This window comes from Cryptomeria japonica, chromosome 3, assembly GCF_030272615.1.
Source record: "Cryptomeria japonica chromosome 3, Sugi_1.0, whole genome shotgun sequence".
In the NCBI taxonomy this organism is placed as follows: domain Eukaryota; kingdom Viridiplantae; phylum Streptophyta; class Pinopsida; order Cupressales; family Cupressaceae; genus Cryptomeria; species Cryptomeria japonica.
In genome coordinates this window covers 682,412,118-682,431,040 of record NC_081407.1, presented here as the reverse complement: position 1 = coordinate 682,431,040, position 18,923 = coordinate 682,412,118, and the positions used below count along the sequence as shown (strand labels likewise).

Here is an 18,923-nt window from a genome sequence, read left to right as displayed (position 1 = left end):
TCCCATCGAAGGAAAAAAATATGTTTCACGAAGAAAACCATTTTCTTGCCCGTTGTTTTTATCACATATACTTCATAGATGATCTCCAAGAATATGATGGTCGTGAAGGTTTGCCGCCCAAAATGTATGACACATTCAAGTAGAGCAGATGGCAATTTACTCCATTGGAAAATGATGGGAGCCATCTCAACAATAGATCATTGTATTGTCATCGGTCTTACCGATTCACCCAAGATTAAAGTTGTGTATAGAGTGTCATTCATTCCTCATTCCATCAATCCATGTAATAGAATTATTTGAAAAACAAATTTGTATTTAGATTAAAATTTAACTGTTGATTGGTAAATAGGAGGCTGCAATCTTGACACTGTTGATTTGATGGCACTTAGACTATTGGGTAAGCATTGTGATTAGTAGATGACCCACCCCACTTAAGGTATAAGCAACAAAAGTGGGTGGTGGCGTGAGTAGGAGAGAACTCTCTATCTAAAGACCCTTTTTCGGAATTCAACATAGAAAAAATTATGTTAACATTTTAGCTATATACCATTAGTCTAAGTCACTCAATAGTGGAATTTGAGGGAAATTGATGCAGAGATTCTTGGAGTAGTTCCTAATCACCTAGTTGTCTTTGTTGCTCTCATCAACCTTCTAACTCCTCAAGCCCATCCAATGGTACTTGGTAGGGGTTTTTCTAGTTAGACCTTCAAGGCCTAATGCACTTTGGCTTGTCTCCAAGGTATAGCCACTGATCTTTAACAACCAACTCTTCCTATTGAGGATTCCACCTCAATCCCTAACACACTCCCTAGTGCTCCAACAAACCTCTACAAAGGATCTTTGATCTCAAACTGGTTCCAAGGGTGTAGGATGGAGTTATACTCTGTCTTTTATGACTTTTCGAGGTTTGATCACCTTCAAACCCATCACCAACATTTCTCAACCTCACTTTGTCTCTACCGGGCTCCAAATAGGCCTAATACAATTAGCCCTCCTAACACGATTTTCAGGGCTTAGCTTGAAATCTTCCCACACAAGGCCACAAATAACTTACATTTATGGACACCCTTTTCAGAGTTACATACAATATTTCAAAATTCCATTTGGGTTCTTCGTACACATGGGGTTTCCAATACTGTCCTATTTTTAAGGGTTTTAGGCCTATCCGGGTGACTTGCAAACATGGCTTTGGAAAGCTTCACCAATCAAAACATCTACCAAGACTAATCATGGATTATTTAAGGGCATTCATAGGGGTCTCCAACCATGTCTTAACTTTTCTTCTACCAATCCACATGTGCTCTGAAATCGTACATCTTCTACTGTCCTAGACTCATCGACTCCTAGCTGTGAGCCTAGGGTATCATTGTAACTCCATAAAAAAGGTTTACAAAATCACACAACCTACTCTAAACATATTTACAGACCCTAACCTAGCATTCCACATGATTTCAACCGGTGCCATCGGTGGATGCTTAGGTTAGAGCCATTTTTCCTTAAACCCTACTTTACAAGGTTTTTGCACCTAATCATAGAGAATGGTTCTAATCTCTGCAACTAGAAACAACCAAGCTTGGATATCTACCTTGTTTGAAAGTAGATTCAACTATGCTTCATCCCCTGCAAGTAAGTTCCTCTGACAAGTCCGTACTGGATCGTACAATGTAGCAAAAACAAAGGTAAACAGTCAAAACAGTGTCAAGACAAGATTTCTTCTTGCAACCAAAACTTTCTTTTGCATTCAAAAAACCTCCAACCTATACAATGATGTTGTTTTTGGCTTATATCATCATGATTTAGTCAGTTGAACCAACTTTCACTGCCAATCAACAAAAAATGCAACTTTTTACAAAATTACAAATGTTGCTTAGCAACTTTACATCTTTTCATTATGAGGATGCAAATTTGCACTCAAATGCACTCCAAGGCTCAAAAAGGCCCTCAATGCATCCTAGGAGACCTAAAACAATACATGACACCCTATTGCATGATGACACTAATCTAGAGTAGTGATGTTGTGAACAACATCAACATTACATCTTCTAGGATATCAACATCCTGAACACAACAAAAGCTTGGACAACACAACCATGGCTTCATTGAGTCCTAAATGGTTGGTCCATTTATTACAAATTGTAAGACAACACAAAAAACTTAGAGAAAACAAAAAAAAATTGCATGGAGTAGTAGGTGCCTTGCACCAGAAATGCTTGATGGAACTCAGACCAATGAATACAACAAAGGCTTAAAAACTAGCTCATGTTTTTTCCACTATCTTTAGAATACTTTGAAAATGGGAGTGATGATGTCCTCAATGGTAGGTAGAGGAGGTAGATAGGGGCGATATTTTCCTTCATTCTGGCAAATCAAGCAACAAGCACTAGTGTCAGGCTCCCATGACCACCTCATCTTTTAAACATATTTAACTATCTTTCTTGATGTAGAGTTGATTGTATGATTGTATCTCTAGATTGAGTTGTTTATTTGTTACTTTCCATACTTTCTTAATAACTTGTGCATATGTTCCTTTCTTACAAATTGGTATATATCTCATGGTGGTTGTGAGGAAATGAAATTAATAACATGTTTTAGGTGTCAATGAGGTTCCCCGTTATCCATGGCTGGTAGGGATGCTACCTTAGTTTCTTTGTTTGAGTAGTTTTGCTTTGCTTAGTAGCCAAAAAAATAGTTCTATTTATAAATTATTACTACACCTCAATGTATGGTCACGATCTTCATATACACAATGATTTTCTTCAAGAATCTATAAATTTAATTATTTTAAAAGCAAAGCCATCTAGCCTAAAAAGGTTGTTGGTAAAATCATCTTATGGACAAAAGAAAACATATTTTATTATTATTATATTTATTGTTTTTTATTTATTTCAAGGAACCCAGATCTCAACAATCTTCATTTGTTCGAAGTATGTTTTGTACACATAGCTCGTAGTCGTCAAGGTTAACTGATACTTAACCTTGCGATGTTGCGATTGAATCATTGGAGGCTACCATTAGATGCAAATTTGCATCATTGCAACAATCGGGGAAATTTGGTTTTCTAGGTTGCCTTGTTGCGACTATCCATTTATAATCAAATGGATGTTAGTCGCACCGTCAAGGCTTCTATGTCACTATTTTGGCCTAGGTTGCGATCTTGCGATTGATGGGCTATGTTAGCTGGTGCGGCCTTCATATTTTGCATGCAATGATAGCCATCCAATTTCACTTAAGGGTGACATCAAAAACTATGTTTTAATCTCTCATTAAGGGCCTTTGGGGTTCTTCTAAGCACATCTTAGTCGTTCATCTGTGCACGAAGGTAAGATCTAATGGCCAATATTCAAATTTTGGTGATGAACATTTGAATTCAAATAGTGCCATGATGGTTGTCAACCTACCAAGTTGAAATTGAATGCAAGTCCCATCAACACACCATTTCTGATTCGGTTGTGTTCCAACCACCTCCAATCGGTGCAGAATGGTTGTCATTGCTATGTTGTGGCTTTTTGGACATTTTCGCGAGTCCCCGATGCTTACTTATTGTTCATAGAAAACTTTTGGTCTGATAGAGGATGTTTGACATCATCCAAATGTAGGGGCCTTCTTGATTTTTGGAGATTGTTGTTCTTTCCCAGCTCTATAGGACAATTTTAGAGACGCAAAAATCAAATCCAATCTAATTTCCTTTCCTCTATAACCTAACCCTAGTCGGCTAAGTTTTTGGACTCAATGTAAACCAAAGTTATGCCTAATATATAAATGCAATTTTGTAACATAATCAAAGAGTCTTTGTTCTCTTACAAAATTTTCTTTTGTAATTGTACTTTTGTTTTACCTATATGCTAATAAAGTTATCTACTTTACCTGACCTTCGCTATCAAATGCATTGCATGTATTTCACCTTCCATCTGTAGTCCTTCTTTATCTGTTTCTAAATTGCAGATTATGTTAAATGTACTTATATGTGTTGGTTGTGGATATCTTTCAATCCCTCCTAGCATTATATTAAGTTCTAACTTCTTTGTTTTCATTGGAGATAGATAATAAATTAAGATTTGTGTATGTCATTGGGTAGTTTTATTGATGTCTTATGCACTCACAGGCAGGAAAGATCATTTCAATCATAGTGTATCACATTTCTTTTTCCTTTCAACATTTCAATCTTAGTGTATCACCTTTCTTTTCCCTTTCAACATTCTTTCTTCCCTTTTCCTTTGCAAGTGGTAGAATAGGTGTAGGAGTAGGTTTTACAAGTTTTGGGTTAGTCTAACATTGCACCTTGATTGGAAAGGAAGCCAACCTTCTCCAAAGATTCAACCTCACATGCACAAGATCCCACACTCTGAGGTTGTTTCCATGTTTGGCAAGGTTGTTGAGCATTAATGTTCAACAAAGGTACAAACTTTTGTGACAACAAAAAGATTTTATAGATTTTTTAAAAATAATGATTTTCCCACAGTTACTTATAAATATTAAATATAATTTTCATATAATATTAATTTAACATGATGAATAATGATGAGACGAAACTAAAATAATTTCATGAATTAAGTTTCATAAAAAAATATCATTTTTAATAAAACTATTTTAATAAAATAAACCCAAAGCATAACAAGATATAAATTCATAAATTTCATTTTAAATATTTAAAAAAATATATATGTATATATTTATTTGTAATAGCCCACGGTTTTTACATTGCACTCACTTAACCTTTAAAATCATTGGGATCACAAATGGACAATATTGTGAGCCTATCCAATTAAATACAAAACTAGAAGTCATATTTAAGATTAAGTGGCTACTATTATTTTTGAGCAAGAAAGAATCATAATTGGTTGCTCTTCAATCTCCATTACAAGATTATTATTTTTTGTGAAAAAACCTACAATTTATTAAGAAAAATAAGATCCTTTAGATAAAAAGCTAAATAAAAAATTGATATAGTGCCTCTATTTACACAATACAACGGAAACTTATCTTTCAAAGATATTTTAAAAATGATTTCATTAAAATAGATACTTAACTTTTAAAAGTTGCTTAAAACACGTGTAAGTTTCTATATCCATAAAAAAATTGGTAAATTTTAATTAAGATATAGTAACTTGCACATATATCATATTTCTATAAAAAAATGTATTAGAACTTTCATTCAAATTGTTCCTTTCTATTTTGAAGAGGATAGTATAATAACTTCTTTTAAAGGTAGTTTGAAAAGATTTTCCTAATACTAACTAATGTTTCAAAAAGGACAAAAGATAAGGGATTAAAGAGGATTATGCTAAAATAAGCCTATGAATGACTAAATGGAGGGAAATGTTAGTGAAACTCTACCAATATCAGTATTGCTATAGAATAACAACTCTACTAGAATTGGTGCGACCTTCTAAGGGAATTCAAAGATGTTCAAATTATTAATGAGCATAGATACCATCAATAGGGTGCATATCAACACTCATGTAGTGATTGAACTCTAAACAATTTCAATATCTCTAGTTGACCACACAGGGCACACTTACAATTAGTAAGAGGCTAGTGGTTTGGACTATGAGCTTCACTAAAACATCAAGCATAACATTTATCACTCAATCTAACTTTAACATCTAAATACCATCTTGAATAAAAGTAATTCAAGAAGATAAACAACCATGTAAGAAGCCACAAAGATTGCAACAAAACACCATAACTTCAATGTTTTGTTAATCTCATAGCAAAATGTAACAACAATTGCTCAACTTTCTCTCTTCACCAAATTTGTACTCTGTACGATTAACTACTACTTCTCTTATGTTAATAACCTTATTAACCCCACAAATGAAATGAGTGAGAGCTTATATATCATTCTCAAATATAATGAAAACACTTCTCAAGCCTTCTTTTTTGACAGGTGGATTTTTTTCTTTATACAAGTGATCGTCCAAGGGAAGGGGATGTTCAATTGGGCCAGGATTATTAGTAACAACCTAGACGTGCAGTTGAGAAGGTTAGTCCCTACTAAATCATTCCACATGAGCTCATATGTTATAAATTCTCTAGCCAGATGTTATGAGTATGTGGGATTACCACAAAGAGGCATTGTTGGGAGAGGGCCCAAAGAGACAAGAGTATGTGATTCCTATGCCCAATTATATCATCCACCTAAGAAGTACTACAAGCTAATCAATGATACTTTCACAACTCATATCACCAGCACACTACAAAGAGGAATTCATCAACGACTGTCTCTAGAAGCATAAGAGCTCGTGAAGAAACATGGTGTATGGTTCATTCAATTTCTTAAATTCACCTACATCAGAATTCAAGGATGTCCCTCACCTCTTTATATGTTGCCAAGGTATCCTATGGATAGAGTGGTAAGTTAGGGCTAATAGGGGCTTTAGGGCTACTAGTCCTAGAAAATAGGAATAAGAGGAAGCGATGGAAAAATGGAGTGAAGCCAATCAAAGAACCACATGAGTGGAATTGGAACACCTTCTACACACCCTCTGAGACCCCTGTAAGTGTATGTTGGAGGTTTGGATAACTGAATGGTTGGATTTACTCTAGTGAATCCCAACCATGCTTGTGAGTAGTAGGAGAAAACAAGTTGTTAGGGAGCACTCCAAAGGAGTTTAATTGTTTGACTTGTAAATGGACAAGAGTAGGGTGATGGAAGCCTACTAAAAACATCTTTTACCAACCAATTGAGCAAGGTGAAACTCTTTTGTGAGACACTCCCCATCATGGACAATCCTAATTCTTTTTCTGATTTTCGTCCTATTGCTTTATGTAATACCTTTAAAAAAAATTCACTAAGACAATTTCACTTAGGTTGGCTAAGCTCATTCCTAGGATTGTGTCTTTTGATCAAGGTGGTTTTGTTCCTAGGAGAGAAACTTCAGAGGGTGCTATTGTTGCTCATGAGATCCTGCATTCTATCTCACTCCAGAAGATTTTGGCTATGATTCTTAAACTTGATATGCTTAAAGCGTATGATTGAGTATATTGGCACTCGTTAGTTTCTGATCTGAATCGTTTTGGTTTTGCTCATAGTTGGGTTAAATGGGTTTTTTCATGCATTTCTTCAGCTCTTTTTTCAGTTTTGCTTAATGGTTCACCTTCTGGCTTTTTTATTCCTCTCAAGGTGTTAGGAAAGGGGATCCTCTGTCCCCTTTTTTGTTTATCCTTTTAGCTAAAGCTTTTAGTAGGGCTATTTTCGTTGCTAGATCTTCAGGCATTTGGAAAGGTATTAAGATTGATGGGTATCCGATTTCACAATCCCATTGTCTTTTTGCGGATGATACTCTCCTATTTGGTTCAGCCTCATTGCAGAGGCCAGAGTTATCAAGAAGGTTATTGCTAATTATTCTTCTTTCTCTGGGTAGAAAGTTAACAATCTTAAATCTAAGGTGTTTTTTCTGAATGTTTCTCCTTTAGTTCAGAGTAGGTTAGCTCATTTTGGGGGTTTTCAAGTGGGTTCTTTTCCTTGTAAGTATTTGGGAATTGCTTTTTTTGTTGGATCAGATAAGGCAATGTTTTGGGATAAAGTGGTTCATGCAGTATCTTCCAGGATTTCTTCTTGGAATCATAAATGGCTTACTTTAGCTAGTAAGATTCTTCTAATTAAGTCAGTTCTTAATGTCATTCCTATTTATCTGATGTCTATTTTGAAAACTCCTCCCAAGGTTGTTCATGAGCTTAAGGTGTCTTTACGATCCTTTCTTTGGACTGATAATATTTGGGGTAAGAAGAAGATCCCTCTTTTAGCTTGGGATAGGGTATGTCTTCCTAAGGAGTTGGGGGGATTGGGTATCAGAAACTTAGTTTCTCAGAATAAAGCTTTGGGGGATAAACTTGTCTGGAAGCTATATAAGGACCCTTCAAGTAAATGGGCTTCCCTTATGTTATCTAAGTATTTGAGGGGGGATTCTAAAGAACGGTTATTTACTGCTCCATTTCTCCTGAATGGATCAACTTTTTGGAATTTTATTTCTAGTTGTAGATCGATTATCCTTCCTCACCTTTCTTGGGTAATTCATAATGGGAGAAAGGCTCATTTTTGGGATGAAGTTTGGAATGGTCATGCCGCCTTGTCTTCCATTCGGGATTGATTTCCTTTATCTAAAATCCTCATTGATCTTAGGGTGTTTTTGTTGCTGATTATTGTGTGGTTGATGCTTCTAGTCCCTATCCTATTTTTCGTTGGAAAACCATTGATTCTGTGTTGATAAGTCAAGAACTCAAACATGCTTATTTAGAGGAGCTTCAAAAGAGATTGCTAGTACATCAGGATAAGGAGGATGTTTTGATTTGGACTAAGAGTGCTTTTGGTTCTTAAATGGTAAAGGAGGGGTACAAGGAATTGTCTCATTCCTCTACCATCCCCTCTTGGTCTTCCTAGCTCTTTTGGCATTCAACTTGTCTCCCTAAAGCTAGTTCCTTTGCTTGGCTTGCAGTTCAAGATAGAGTCCTTATAGGGATGAGATTAGATCAGCTTGGGATTACAACAACATTTCCTAGTGTGTTTTGTGGCTTCTTCATGGACCCATGGACCATGCGTTCTTGCATTTCCCATTTCCTCTGGATTGCTGGTATTGGTTGTTTGGTATGCTTGAATGGTCTTCTACTATTGGTCCTAACTTATTAACTCACTTTTGGCTTGACCTTTGTTCTATTCATCTTTATTTTACTCCTGTCTTTGAATTGTTGCTCCGTCTATTGTCATATGGAATATCTGGCTTGAGAGGAACTCTAGGATTTTCAAGCATAAATCTGCTTCATTGTTGGATGTGCTTGATAGGATTCAATCTTCCATGTCTGAAGTGGTGCTTTGTTATATTTATAAAAATTTGAAACAATTGTGTTCCTTTTCCCATTGGGATAATTGGGTGACATGGAAATGGGAAGCTCTTTGAGTCATACCAGCTCATGGGGTTGTATCATTAGGTTTATCCTCTCTTGTCAAGCATAGCCTTGCTAAATGGTCCCCTCCTCCGCAATTTTCTTTTAAATTAAACTTTGATGTGGCTGCCAAGGGCAATCTAGGTAGATTTGAGATCGGTGTTGTCATTTTTGACCATTCTTCAAAGATTGTTAAAGCTGCTTGTAAATTTATTGGTGTTGGTTGCAATAATTCTGTTGAATTATATGCTTTATCATTCGGGCTAGATTTAGCTATTTCTCTTAGTATTAAAGATATTATCATTGAAGGGGATTCAATGTTGGTTTTTCATTCTGTCTCCAATAAGAAATGTGTCTCCTGGCACTTACAATACCTTTTAGACTACATTCTTGCTCAATTAAAGTGTTTCAATTCCTTTTCTATTTCACATTGTTATAGGGAAATTAATTGTATCACTGATTTTTTTGCTAATAAGGCTGCAATTGAGGGCATTGAATTGTTGGAAGTCTCCCCTATGGATATTCCCTCTTCTTGTATTAACATTCTTTTTTAGTTTTCTATGGTCGTTATTTCATGCTTATTCTTTGGCTCAAGGGCTTCTTGTTTTTATAGGGTCTGGCATGTGTTTTCTAGATATGTAATTTGATCTGTGACCAGTTTGTTCATTTCTTTGCATTGGTGGTATCCTTTATGTTTGTCTTGTGGGTTGATTCTTTTATCACATTACCTATTCGTCGAGGACATTCTTGCCTGTATTACATTAGGGAGGGTGTTATCTCATCTTGTTCTAATACTTTTGCTAATGGCATACTTGGTAAGTATTTCCTCTATGAAATTGGGTGGTGATGGAGTTTCACCCGTGTGGTATGCCTCTTGTCTGACAGATCGGTCTTATTTGGTTATTTACTGGATTATGATGTTATCATGCTACACCACTTGGGTGACTCATTTGGTAATTATGGTTGGATGGTTTTTGCTTCACTCTGTTTCAGTAATTATTGTTCTCTAGCATTAATCGTTATGCAGCATAGTTGTTTGATTTGGTAATCATGTTGGGATGTTCTCGTTATATTGTTGATTGATCATTCCTTTAGATCGTGGGCTTGGTCATTATGTTTCAATGAGTTGGTTTTTATAGCTCCTATGTGATGTCGTGCTTAACTTCAAGGTGTTGTTGGCATGATGTTCTCTCTCACCTAGCTTGAGTTATATACGGGTTCTATTTTTCTCTATCCTTATTGTTTTGTCTTTCTCATATGTTAAGATGAGGATTGTGGGTGGGGGTGCGATATCTTTCATGTGAATTCTCCTATTGAGGCTTGGTAGGTGGTCGTTGTCTTCGAGATCTAGAAAATTTTAGGTGACTTGGTACATGCGGTGGTTTCTTGTTTCTCTCTTGTTTGCTCGGCTCTTTTTATGGGTGGTCTTTTGGCTTGGCCTCATTTTGGTTCCTTCGGGTTTCTAGCATCTTGTTCTCTTTCTTATCTAGATTATCCTTTGTTTGATCACGGTTCTCATTTTGGCTGGCTCACTTGCAATGGTTTCATTTCTTGTACTTTGTCTCATACTAATAAATGATTTGGAGAATTGTTCTTTGTAGTTTGGGTTTGTTCGAGGATGTCCTTTTTTGTTGATTCTACTACAATTGTAACTGGTTGTTGTTCTTCACACCGTTCTGAAGGGAAGATTATGTTGTTGCTATATTTTTGTATGCATTCTATGGTAGCTTCTTTTGTATCTAATGTAAAGGTTATGTAATATTGGGAGGAGTATTTGGAATGTGCCTAGGTGGCCTCTTTGTAATGGGTAGGTAGGCTTTATGATTTTGGAGCAATATTGAAGGGTTTTTAAAAGGAAAAAATAATATAATCTTAAATTATTATTAATTTTCTACTAAAGTGGAATTTATTCCAAATATCACCATTTCACCAAAATTGAACCCACCTTTTTGGTAAAAAAAATCCTTTCTAGAATACAATTATTAGTCCGATTTGTCCAATCTCAATAGTCATTGATCACTAAATGTTAAAGATGTTGCTTTTTATGAAGTACAATAACAATAAAGGTTACCTATTGATGTGCAAACCAAATCTATGCTCTGGTTGCAAGTGTTGTAGCTACAATTTGCATAATGGTAGATGGAGGAAGGTCTTGTGTGCAATTCAATTAATCAAGATAAATGTATGAATAACTATTTAATTTTAATTAATTATCACGTTCATTAATCATATTATTTATTGATCTATTTCATATTCAAATATTAAAATATAATAGATTTTTACGTATTCTAAAACCACAATTAAAAAATAGTCTTTTAAATTAAAATAAACAAAAAATACAAAATTTTGTTTGAGAGTAATTCACCACTTTTATTTCTGCCTCTTCACATGCCCATTTTAGATCTATTAATTTATTCATTTTTAACTCCAGCATATGACGAATTTACTATTAAAGTATTCAATGAATGAGAATTTCTCAAAATAAACTTAACATGACTAATTTTCTTTACTCTGATGTGGCCTTTCCATGCAAAATGTGACCAATTTATGGGCCAAATTGAACATCTTGCTTGAAAAAACATTGGCCATGGAATGAGTAAAAGAAGAGAAATGTTACCATCATGGATGAAATCCTTTGATTTCTTCAAGGTCAGAAAGATGCTAAGTTTGATTTCTTCAAGGTTAGAAAGATCCTAAGGAGAGTTGGAGGAGAAGCCACAAAATCTTGATGATGTGAATGCAATGCTAGGGAGGAATATAATTTATTTCTTCCATTCTTAACTTTGAATCCCACATCTCAAAACTATCATTTCATGTCTAAAAACAAACCCTCCTTCATGATAGATTTTACCTAGAAATTTTTTTAGACAATTTATTGATTTAGAATGTGCTATATATATAAATTTTTGCAATGACCAAATAAGAGAATTGAATTATGAAAATAAAAATCTAAATATACAAGCTTTAAGGAAAATATCCATATCATATTAAAATTGAAAGTTGCATAATATAACAAATTGGTTGAGTTTTGACCATTTCCCTATTCAGTTTGATATTTTTGAGGATAGGGCTCCTAGAAAGTTACCTTTCAAGTTTGAGCCAATGTGGTTTAGGGATCAATCTTTTTTGCCTTCCTTAAAATATTGGTGAAATTCAGCCCCTTTTATTCCTGGGTCTAGGATGTTTCAACTAGTTAAGAAGCTGGGTTTTTTGAAGTCAAGAATAAAGGATTGGAATGTGCGGCATTTTAAGAATGTTTTTGGTGAAAAGGCTAGGATTCAGGGGGAAATTGAGCAACTTAATAAAAAAATTGTTGCTTTAGGTATGTCTTCTGCAATGTATGATGAGCTTAAGTCGCTGAACATACAGTTGAGCGAGACCCTGGCTAGGGAAGAATCTTATTGGAGGAAGAAGTCTAGGGATCTTTGGCTTTCAGAAGGTGATCGAAATACCAAATTATTTCATTCCTCCTCTAAGCTCAAGAGACTTCGTAAGCGAATCTCTTGTATTGTTGACTCTAATGGTAATACTCTGATAGATGAGGACAAAATAGCTACCGAAGCTGTTAGATTTTTTAAATCTCTTCTCTCAGTTGAGATGGTGGTGGTTGATGACGAGTTTGTAAATTTGATCCCTCCTTTAGTCTCTCAAGAAGATAATAAGATGCTTATGGCCCCATTTTCATTAGCTGAATTGAAAGAGATAGTCTTTTCCATGCACCCGGAAAAGGCACCGGGACCGGATGGATTTACGGTATTATTCTTCTAGAAATGTTGGGACTTTATTGGGAAAGATGTGCTGCAAGACTTGGAGGAGTCTAGAAGGAATAGGGCGATTCTAAAGGAAATTAATACTACTCTTATTGCTATTATCTCGAAAGTAGATAACCCTACCTCTTTTTCAGATTTTCGTCCAATTGCCTTGTGTACCACCTTATACTAAGGCAATTTCGGTTAGATTATCTAAACTCATTCCTTAGATAATTTTGTTAGAGCAAGGTGGGTTTGTGCTTGGACGGGAAACTCCTGAAGGTGCCATTGTAGCACACGAAATCCTGCACTCCATATCCCAGCAAAAGGTTTTAGCAATGATTCTTAAACTAGACATGCTCAAAGCTTATGATTGTGCTAATTGGCAGTCCTTGCTCATAGTCTTGACCCTTTTAGGGTTTTCATGGTGTTGGGTTAAGTGGGTCTTTTCATGTATATCCTCTACTCGCTTTTCAGTATTGATTAATGGGTCTCCCTTGGGTTTTTTTGCTTCCTCCTGGGGAATTAGGCAAGGAGATCCCTTATCTCCTTTTTTGTTTATTCTTTTGGTGGAAGCATTTAGTAGGGCTATATCTAATGCTTTGACATTGGGTTTATGGTCAGGTATCAGAGTGGATGGCCTCCCTTCTTCACAATCTCATTGCTTATTCACTGATGATGCGCTTTTGTTTGGGGAGGCCTCTATGAGGGAAGCTCGAGTTATTAAGAAAGTTATCTCTGACTATTCAGCCTTTTTTGGTCAAAAGGTTAACAAGCAGAAGTCCAAAATCTTTTTTGTGAATGTCCCCACTTTAGTTCGGGACAAACTTGCCTGCTTTTGAGGTTTTCAAGTTGGGTCTTTTCCTTGTATGTACTTAGGCATTCCTTTCTTTCTGGGATCAGATAAGACTTCCTTTTAGGATAAAGTTGTCCATTCTATCACCTCCAGAATTTCCTCTTGGAATCATATGTGGCTAACAATGGCTGGTAAGATCCTTCTAATCAAATCAATTTTGAATGCCATACCTACATATCTCATGTCTATCCTACAGGCTCCCTCTCAAGTCGTTAAGAGGATTAAGGTTTCCCTCAGGTCCTTCCTTTGGAATGATAATTTAGGTGGGAAACATAATATTCCTCTTCTTGCTTGGGATAAAAATTGTCATCCCTAGGAGCTGGGGGGTGCGGGTATTCGAGATCTGGTTATTCAAAATAAGGCATTGGGGGCTAAATTGATTTGGAAGTTATATGCAGCCCCCCATAGTAAATGGGCCTTCGTCATGCTTGCTAAGTATTTAAGGGGAACACCCAGGGAAAGGATTTTTACTGCAACATCCCTTCCGAGGGGCTCTGCATTTTGGAATTTTTTGATTTCTTATAGGGAGGTGGTTCTGCCACATTTATCTTGGGTTGTCCATATTGGGAGAAAGGCCCATTTTTGGGATGAAGTTTGGAATGGGAATCTTGCTCTCTTAGCTATCTATGATTGGTCCCCTTTGCCGAATATCCTATCAAGCCTTTGGGGACCTTTTGTTGCAGACTATTTTACCATTGACACCTTAGGTCCATGTTTAGTGGCCAAATGGAAGGATATCCCTCCCTTGTCTATTAATTTTGATATCATTTTAGCTTTTGTAGAAGAACTTCGTAAGAGACCTTTAGTTTTCCATAATAAGGAGGATTCTTTGGTTTGGTTGAAAAATGCCTCAGGCTCCTATTCGGTAAAAGAGGGGTATAATTCTTTGATCCAGACCCCTATGTCTTTTTGCTGGCCTACTAAGTTATTCTGGCATTCTGCTTGTCTTCCAAAAGCAGGGGCTTTTGCTTGGCTGGCAGTCCAAGATAAAATCCTTATTGGAATGCGATTGGATAGGCTTGGGATTACGTCAGTGTTTCCTTGTGTCTTCTGTGGTTATTGTATGGAATCGGTGGATCACCTTTTCCTGCTATGTCCCTTTGCCTTTGAATGTTGGTATTGGCTATTTGGTATGTTAGGGTGGTCTTCTGCTCTCTGTTCAAGTCTACTTTCACAATTTTGGTCTTGGCCCTTGTTGTTTCCCGCTTTGTTTTATTCATCTCTTTGGATAGTTGCTCCATCTCTGATGATTTGGAATCTTTGGCTTGAAAGAAATTCAAGAATATTCAATCAAAAGTCTGCATCTTTGGCATACATTATTGGTAAAATCCAAGCCTCCATTAGTGAAGTAGTGCTTTCTTTCATTCACAAAAATTTAGATCATCTTACAACCTTTTCCCATTGGGATAACTGGGTTACTTGGAGATGGCCTTCACTTCATTTAATGCCTTCTCATGGGGTTATATCAGATGCATTTTCTTCGCGTCTTAAGTGCAAGATGGCTAAGTGGAGTTCTCCCCCTTTCCCTTCATTCAAACTCCAGTTTGATGGGGCCTCTAAGGGAAATCCGGGGAAGTTTGGAATTGGGGTAATTATCTTTGATCATTCTTCAAAAATCATCAAGGCAGTTGGTAAATATATTGGCTATGGCACTAATAACATTGCTGAATTTCAGGCTCTATCCTTTGGACTTGATCTTGCACATTCTCTAAACATTAAGGATATTGTTATTGAAGGTGATTCAATGCTGGTTTGCCAAGCGGTTGCTGCCAAAAAGTGTTTCTCTTGGCACTTGCAGTATCTTTTGGAGCACATTCTCCTCCAACTTAATGGTTTTTCCACTTTCTCTATTTCACATTATTTTAGAGAGATTAATGTATTTGCTGATTTTCTTGCAAATAAGGCTATTAGTGAAGGTGTGGATTGTATAGAACTTACCCCTTTAGACTTTCCTATCTCCTGCATGAAACTTCTATCTTAATAGTCCTTCTTGGTGTGGTTGTTCTTTCGTAAGTGCCTATAATGAGGGTGTTCGCCTTTGGGGCAATATCATTGCTATTGACATTTATTGGGAGAATCTCCTCATTACGAAAGGAGTTTTGTTGTTATCTTTGGAGAATCTCCTCGCCTCATGGGGAGTCTACTTCCTTGAATGGCTATAGGGGGGGTGTTGTCTTGCCTTATGACAACATCTCTGTTTTAGTCATTCCTGGTAGTAGTGCCTTATTGAGGAAGGAGGTTGGAGGGACATTTTAAGCCCAATTGATACTTATTTGATAGTGATTAGAGGTGGAGTTGATTCTCATGTTTGTTCTATGATCACATTTTTAATTTTGGATACCCCTTTTGGGGGATATTCTCGTTCTTCTTCTGTTATTTGGTGATTTCCTTTTGATCTCTCCTTATCTATCAGCCTGTGGTATATTGGTTGGCATTTATGGTGGAAGTGATCGTTTGGGTTTTGTGTCACTATGTTCCCAATTGGACAGGGAGGGGATGCCCTTTGTCCGGTAGACAGTTTTGGTAATTATTGGTTTTTTGCTTGGCATTGTTTGGGTTTAGCATCATGGCAGTTGGTTACTTCAGTTTTTCTTGGACTTTTTGGGACTGATTTGATATTGGATATTCTATGCTACTGATTATGTTTCGTAGATGAGTTTGGGTATTATGCTTGAGTGCTCTGCTTTTCTGGCAGTCATTTCTCCTTGCGGATAGATGTGGGTGATCTTGTCATGAGTTTTTATTTTCACATTTTGTGCATTATTCCTTCAGATGAATCATTATGCTTTGTGGGTGTTGTGCTGGTTAGTCATTTGTTTTAGTGATTGGGCCTGTTGTAAGTTATGCGAAGTTTTCATAATTTGTATGTGATCTCTTGCTGGGCATTTTCTCTTATGATGGCTTGATAATCATGCAGTGGTTATCCTCTTCTCTGTTATATATTCTGGATTGGTGCTCAAGTATGACACACATTCGTCTATTCTTTTTCTCTGTTATGCTATGCTCTGCATTATGTGGAGTTTCTTGGGCAGAGTTGGTGACTGGTGGCTTTTTCTAAGGAATTGGAAAGTCCAGTTTGTTTGGTGGTGTAGATGGTTCCTTATTATGTTGTTATTGACATGGCTATTGCTTTGGTTTATTGTATGGATTGGTTTCACCCTGTTTCCTGAAGGTTGTCTCCATCTTCCTCTACTTCTTATATGGATAGGCCTATGTATGCTAACCATTTTCATGTTGTCAGGTTTACTTTTCCTTGGTTCCCTTTTGGCTATGTTTTTTGTTCTCTGTAGGACCTTGGACTCATGTAGTGCATAAGTGGATTGATGGTTTGGTGCTCGCACTGTTCTTGTTTAAAATATGGTGGTTGCATTTTTGGGATGATACCTCCTCCACTGGATCACTAGTTCATACAAGCTTTTTAAAGCTTCCTTTATATCTAATGTATTTGATAATGTAATCAGGGTATTTGGGTTGCCTATGGGCTATTGTATTGGGTAGATAGGCTTATGTTTCTGAGCAATACTAAAGGGTTTTCTTACTGGTTCTTTCCCCTCAGTGCTCATTGAACCAGACACCATGTAAAAAATATAAAAATTTAATATAATTTTAGTGGGCCATCCACTTTTATCAAAAAAAACAAAAACAAATTGGTTGAGTTTAATTTTTTATTGAATAATTATTAGATTTTTATGTTTAGGGAGAAATCTTAGATACATTTTATATTTATTGTAGTTTTCATTAAGTAATACTATTGTAATAATTTTTTACTTAATTAATTACTACTAATTAATTTTAAATAAATTAGAAGTAATGTTTGTAGTTGATTTATATTATAAAAAAACAAGTAATACTATTGTAATGAGTTTTTGCTTAATTAATTACTACTAATTAGATTTTGAATAAATTATAGGTTCAATTTTTTTATTTGATTTATATTTAAAATTATTTATTAAGAATTTGATTTGCTACTTGCCTTATAAAATTTATTTATATCATTCTTATACTTTTTTAATATAACATAGTTTTTAATATCGATAAAATAATATCTTTTTTAAAGTTGCCAATTGTATAATAAAATATTATTAGATTATTTTAAGGGAGAGATCTCATATCCATTTTATTTTTACTATAGTTTTCATTAATTAATGTTATTTTAATGAGATTTTGTTTAATTAATTACTACTAATTAGATTTTAAACAAGAGTTGTGATACAACTGCAATAGTAATTAGGTATTCAATATTGTCTGATGTAGTTATTATGTATATTTTTTAATGCATTAGATATACATTATTAGTTATAATTTTTAATGCATTAGTTATATTACAAGTTATATTAGTTACATTATTTATAATTTATTTGAAGTATTACATATATTTAAAAATAAACAAAATTATATAAGACAAATTTAATCCAATTTTTTTTTTCAATTTTTCTCTTGTCGAATTTCATCTTAAATTCCGAATTCGAATTCAAATTCGAACCTTGTGACTAAGTTCAAGAATCCAAATTTATGCTAGCATGTTGTGTTATTTGTAAATTAAAATGATAGAAGGAGGAATCTTTGATCAAAGTAAGAAAACATGCTGCAATACAAAATTCAACACATTTTATCTTTGAGTCCTCCTGAGAGGGGAAAACCAGCTTTATGGTAATACCAAGCAGCATACGGCCTATATTTACTGTAGTAACATACCAATTACCATAGGTTGGTTGGATGCAAACTGCCCCTTTCTCCTTCAATGGCAATTTCTTTTGTTTGAGTCCTTCAAAAACACTATGAATAGCTGAATATTTTTACTTTGATTGGTACAACCTACGAGTACAACTTTGTTCATCCTCCCATGTGTACAAAACATACTTCGAACAAATGAAGATTGTTGAGATCTGGGTTCCTTGAAATAAATAAAAATTAATAAATATAATAATAATAAAATATGTTTTCTTTTGTCCACAATATGATTTTACCAACAACCTTTTCAGACTAGATGGCTTTGGTTTTAAAATAATTAAATTTATAGATAAGAAGAAAATCATTGTGTATATGAAGATCGTGACCATACATTGAGTTCTGGTAATAACTTATAAATAGAACAATTTTTTTGGCTACTAAGCAAAGCAAAACTACTCAGACAAAGAAACTAGGGTAGCATCCCTCCCAGCCATGGATAACAGGGGACCTTATTGACACCTGAAACTTGTTATTAATTTCATTTCCTCACAGCCACCATCATATATATACTAGTTTGTAAGAAAGAAATATTTGCACAAGTTCTTAAGAAGGTATGGAAAGTAACAAATAAATAACTCAATCTAGAGATACAATCATAAAATCAACTCTACATCAAGAAAGACAATTAAATATGTTTAAAAGATGTGGTGGTCATGGGAGCTTGGCGCTAGTGCTTGTTGCTTGCTTTGCCAAAATGAAGGAAAATA

The 18,923-nt window shown here is 35.3% G+C and overlaps 1 protein-coding gene across 1 annotated transcript; it reads left to right on the top strand.

Annotated features, from left to right (window-relative positions):
* The first annotated feature begins 12,060 nt into the window (after positions 1 to 12,060).
* LOC131874319 (uncharacterized) lies at positions 12,061 to 12,648 on the top strand. The gene has a single exon (XM_059217636.1). It carries the CDS (start codon positions 12,061 to 12,063, stop codon positions 12,646 to 12,648), a length of 588 nt encoding a protein of 195 aa, XP_059073619.1.
* Positions 12,649 to 18,923: the final 6,275 nt, after the last annotated feature.

Coding starts and splice junctions, on each gene's coding strand:
- LOC131874319 (XM_059217636.1), top strand. CDS start 12,061: ATGTTTCAACTAGTTAAGAAGCTGGGTTTTTTGAAGTCAAGAATAAAG.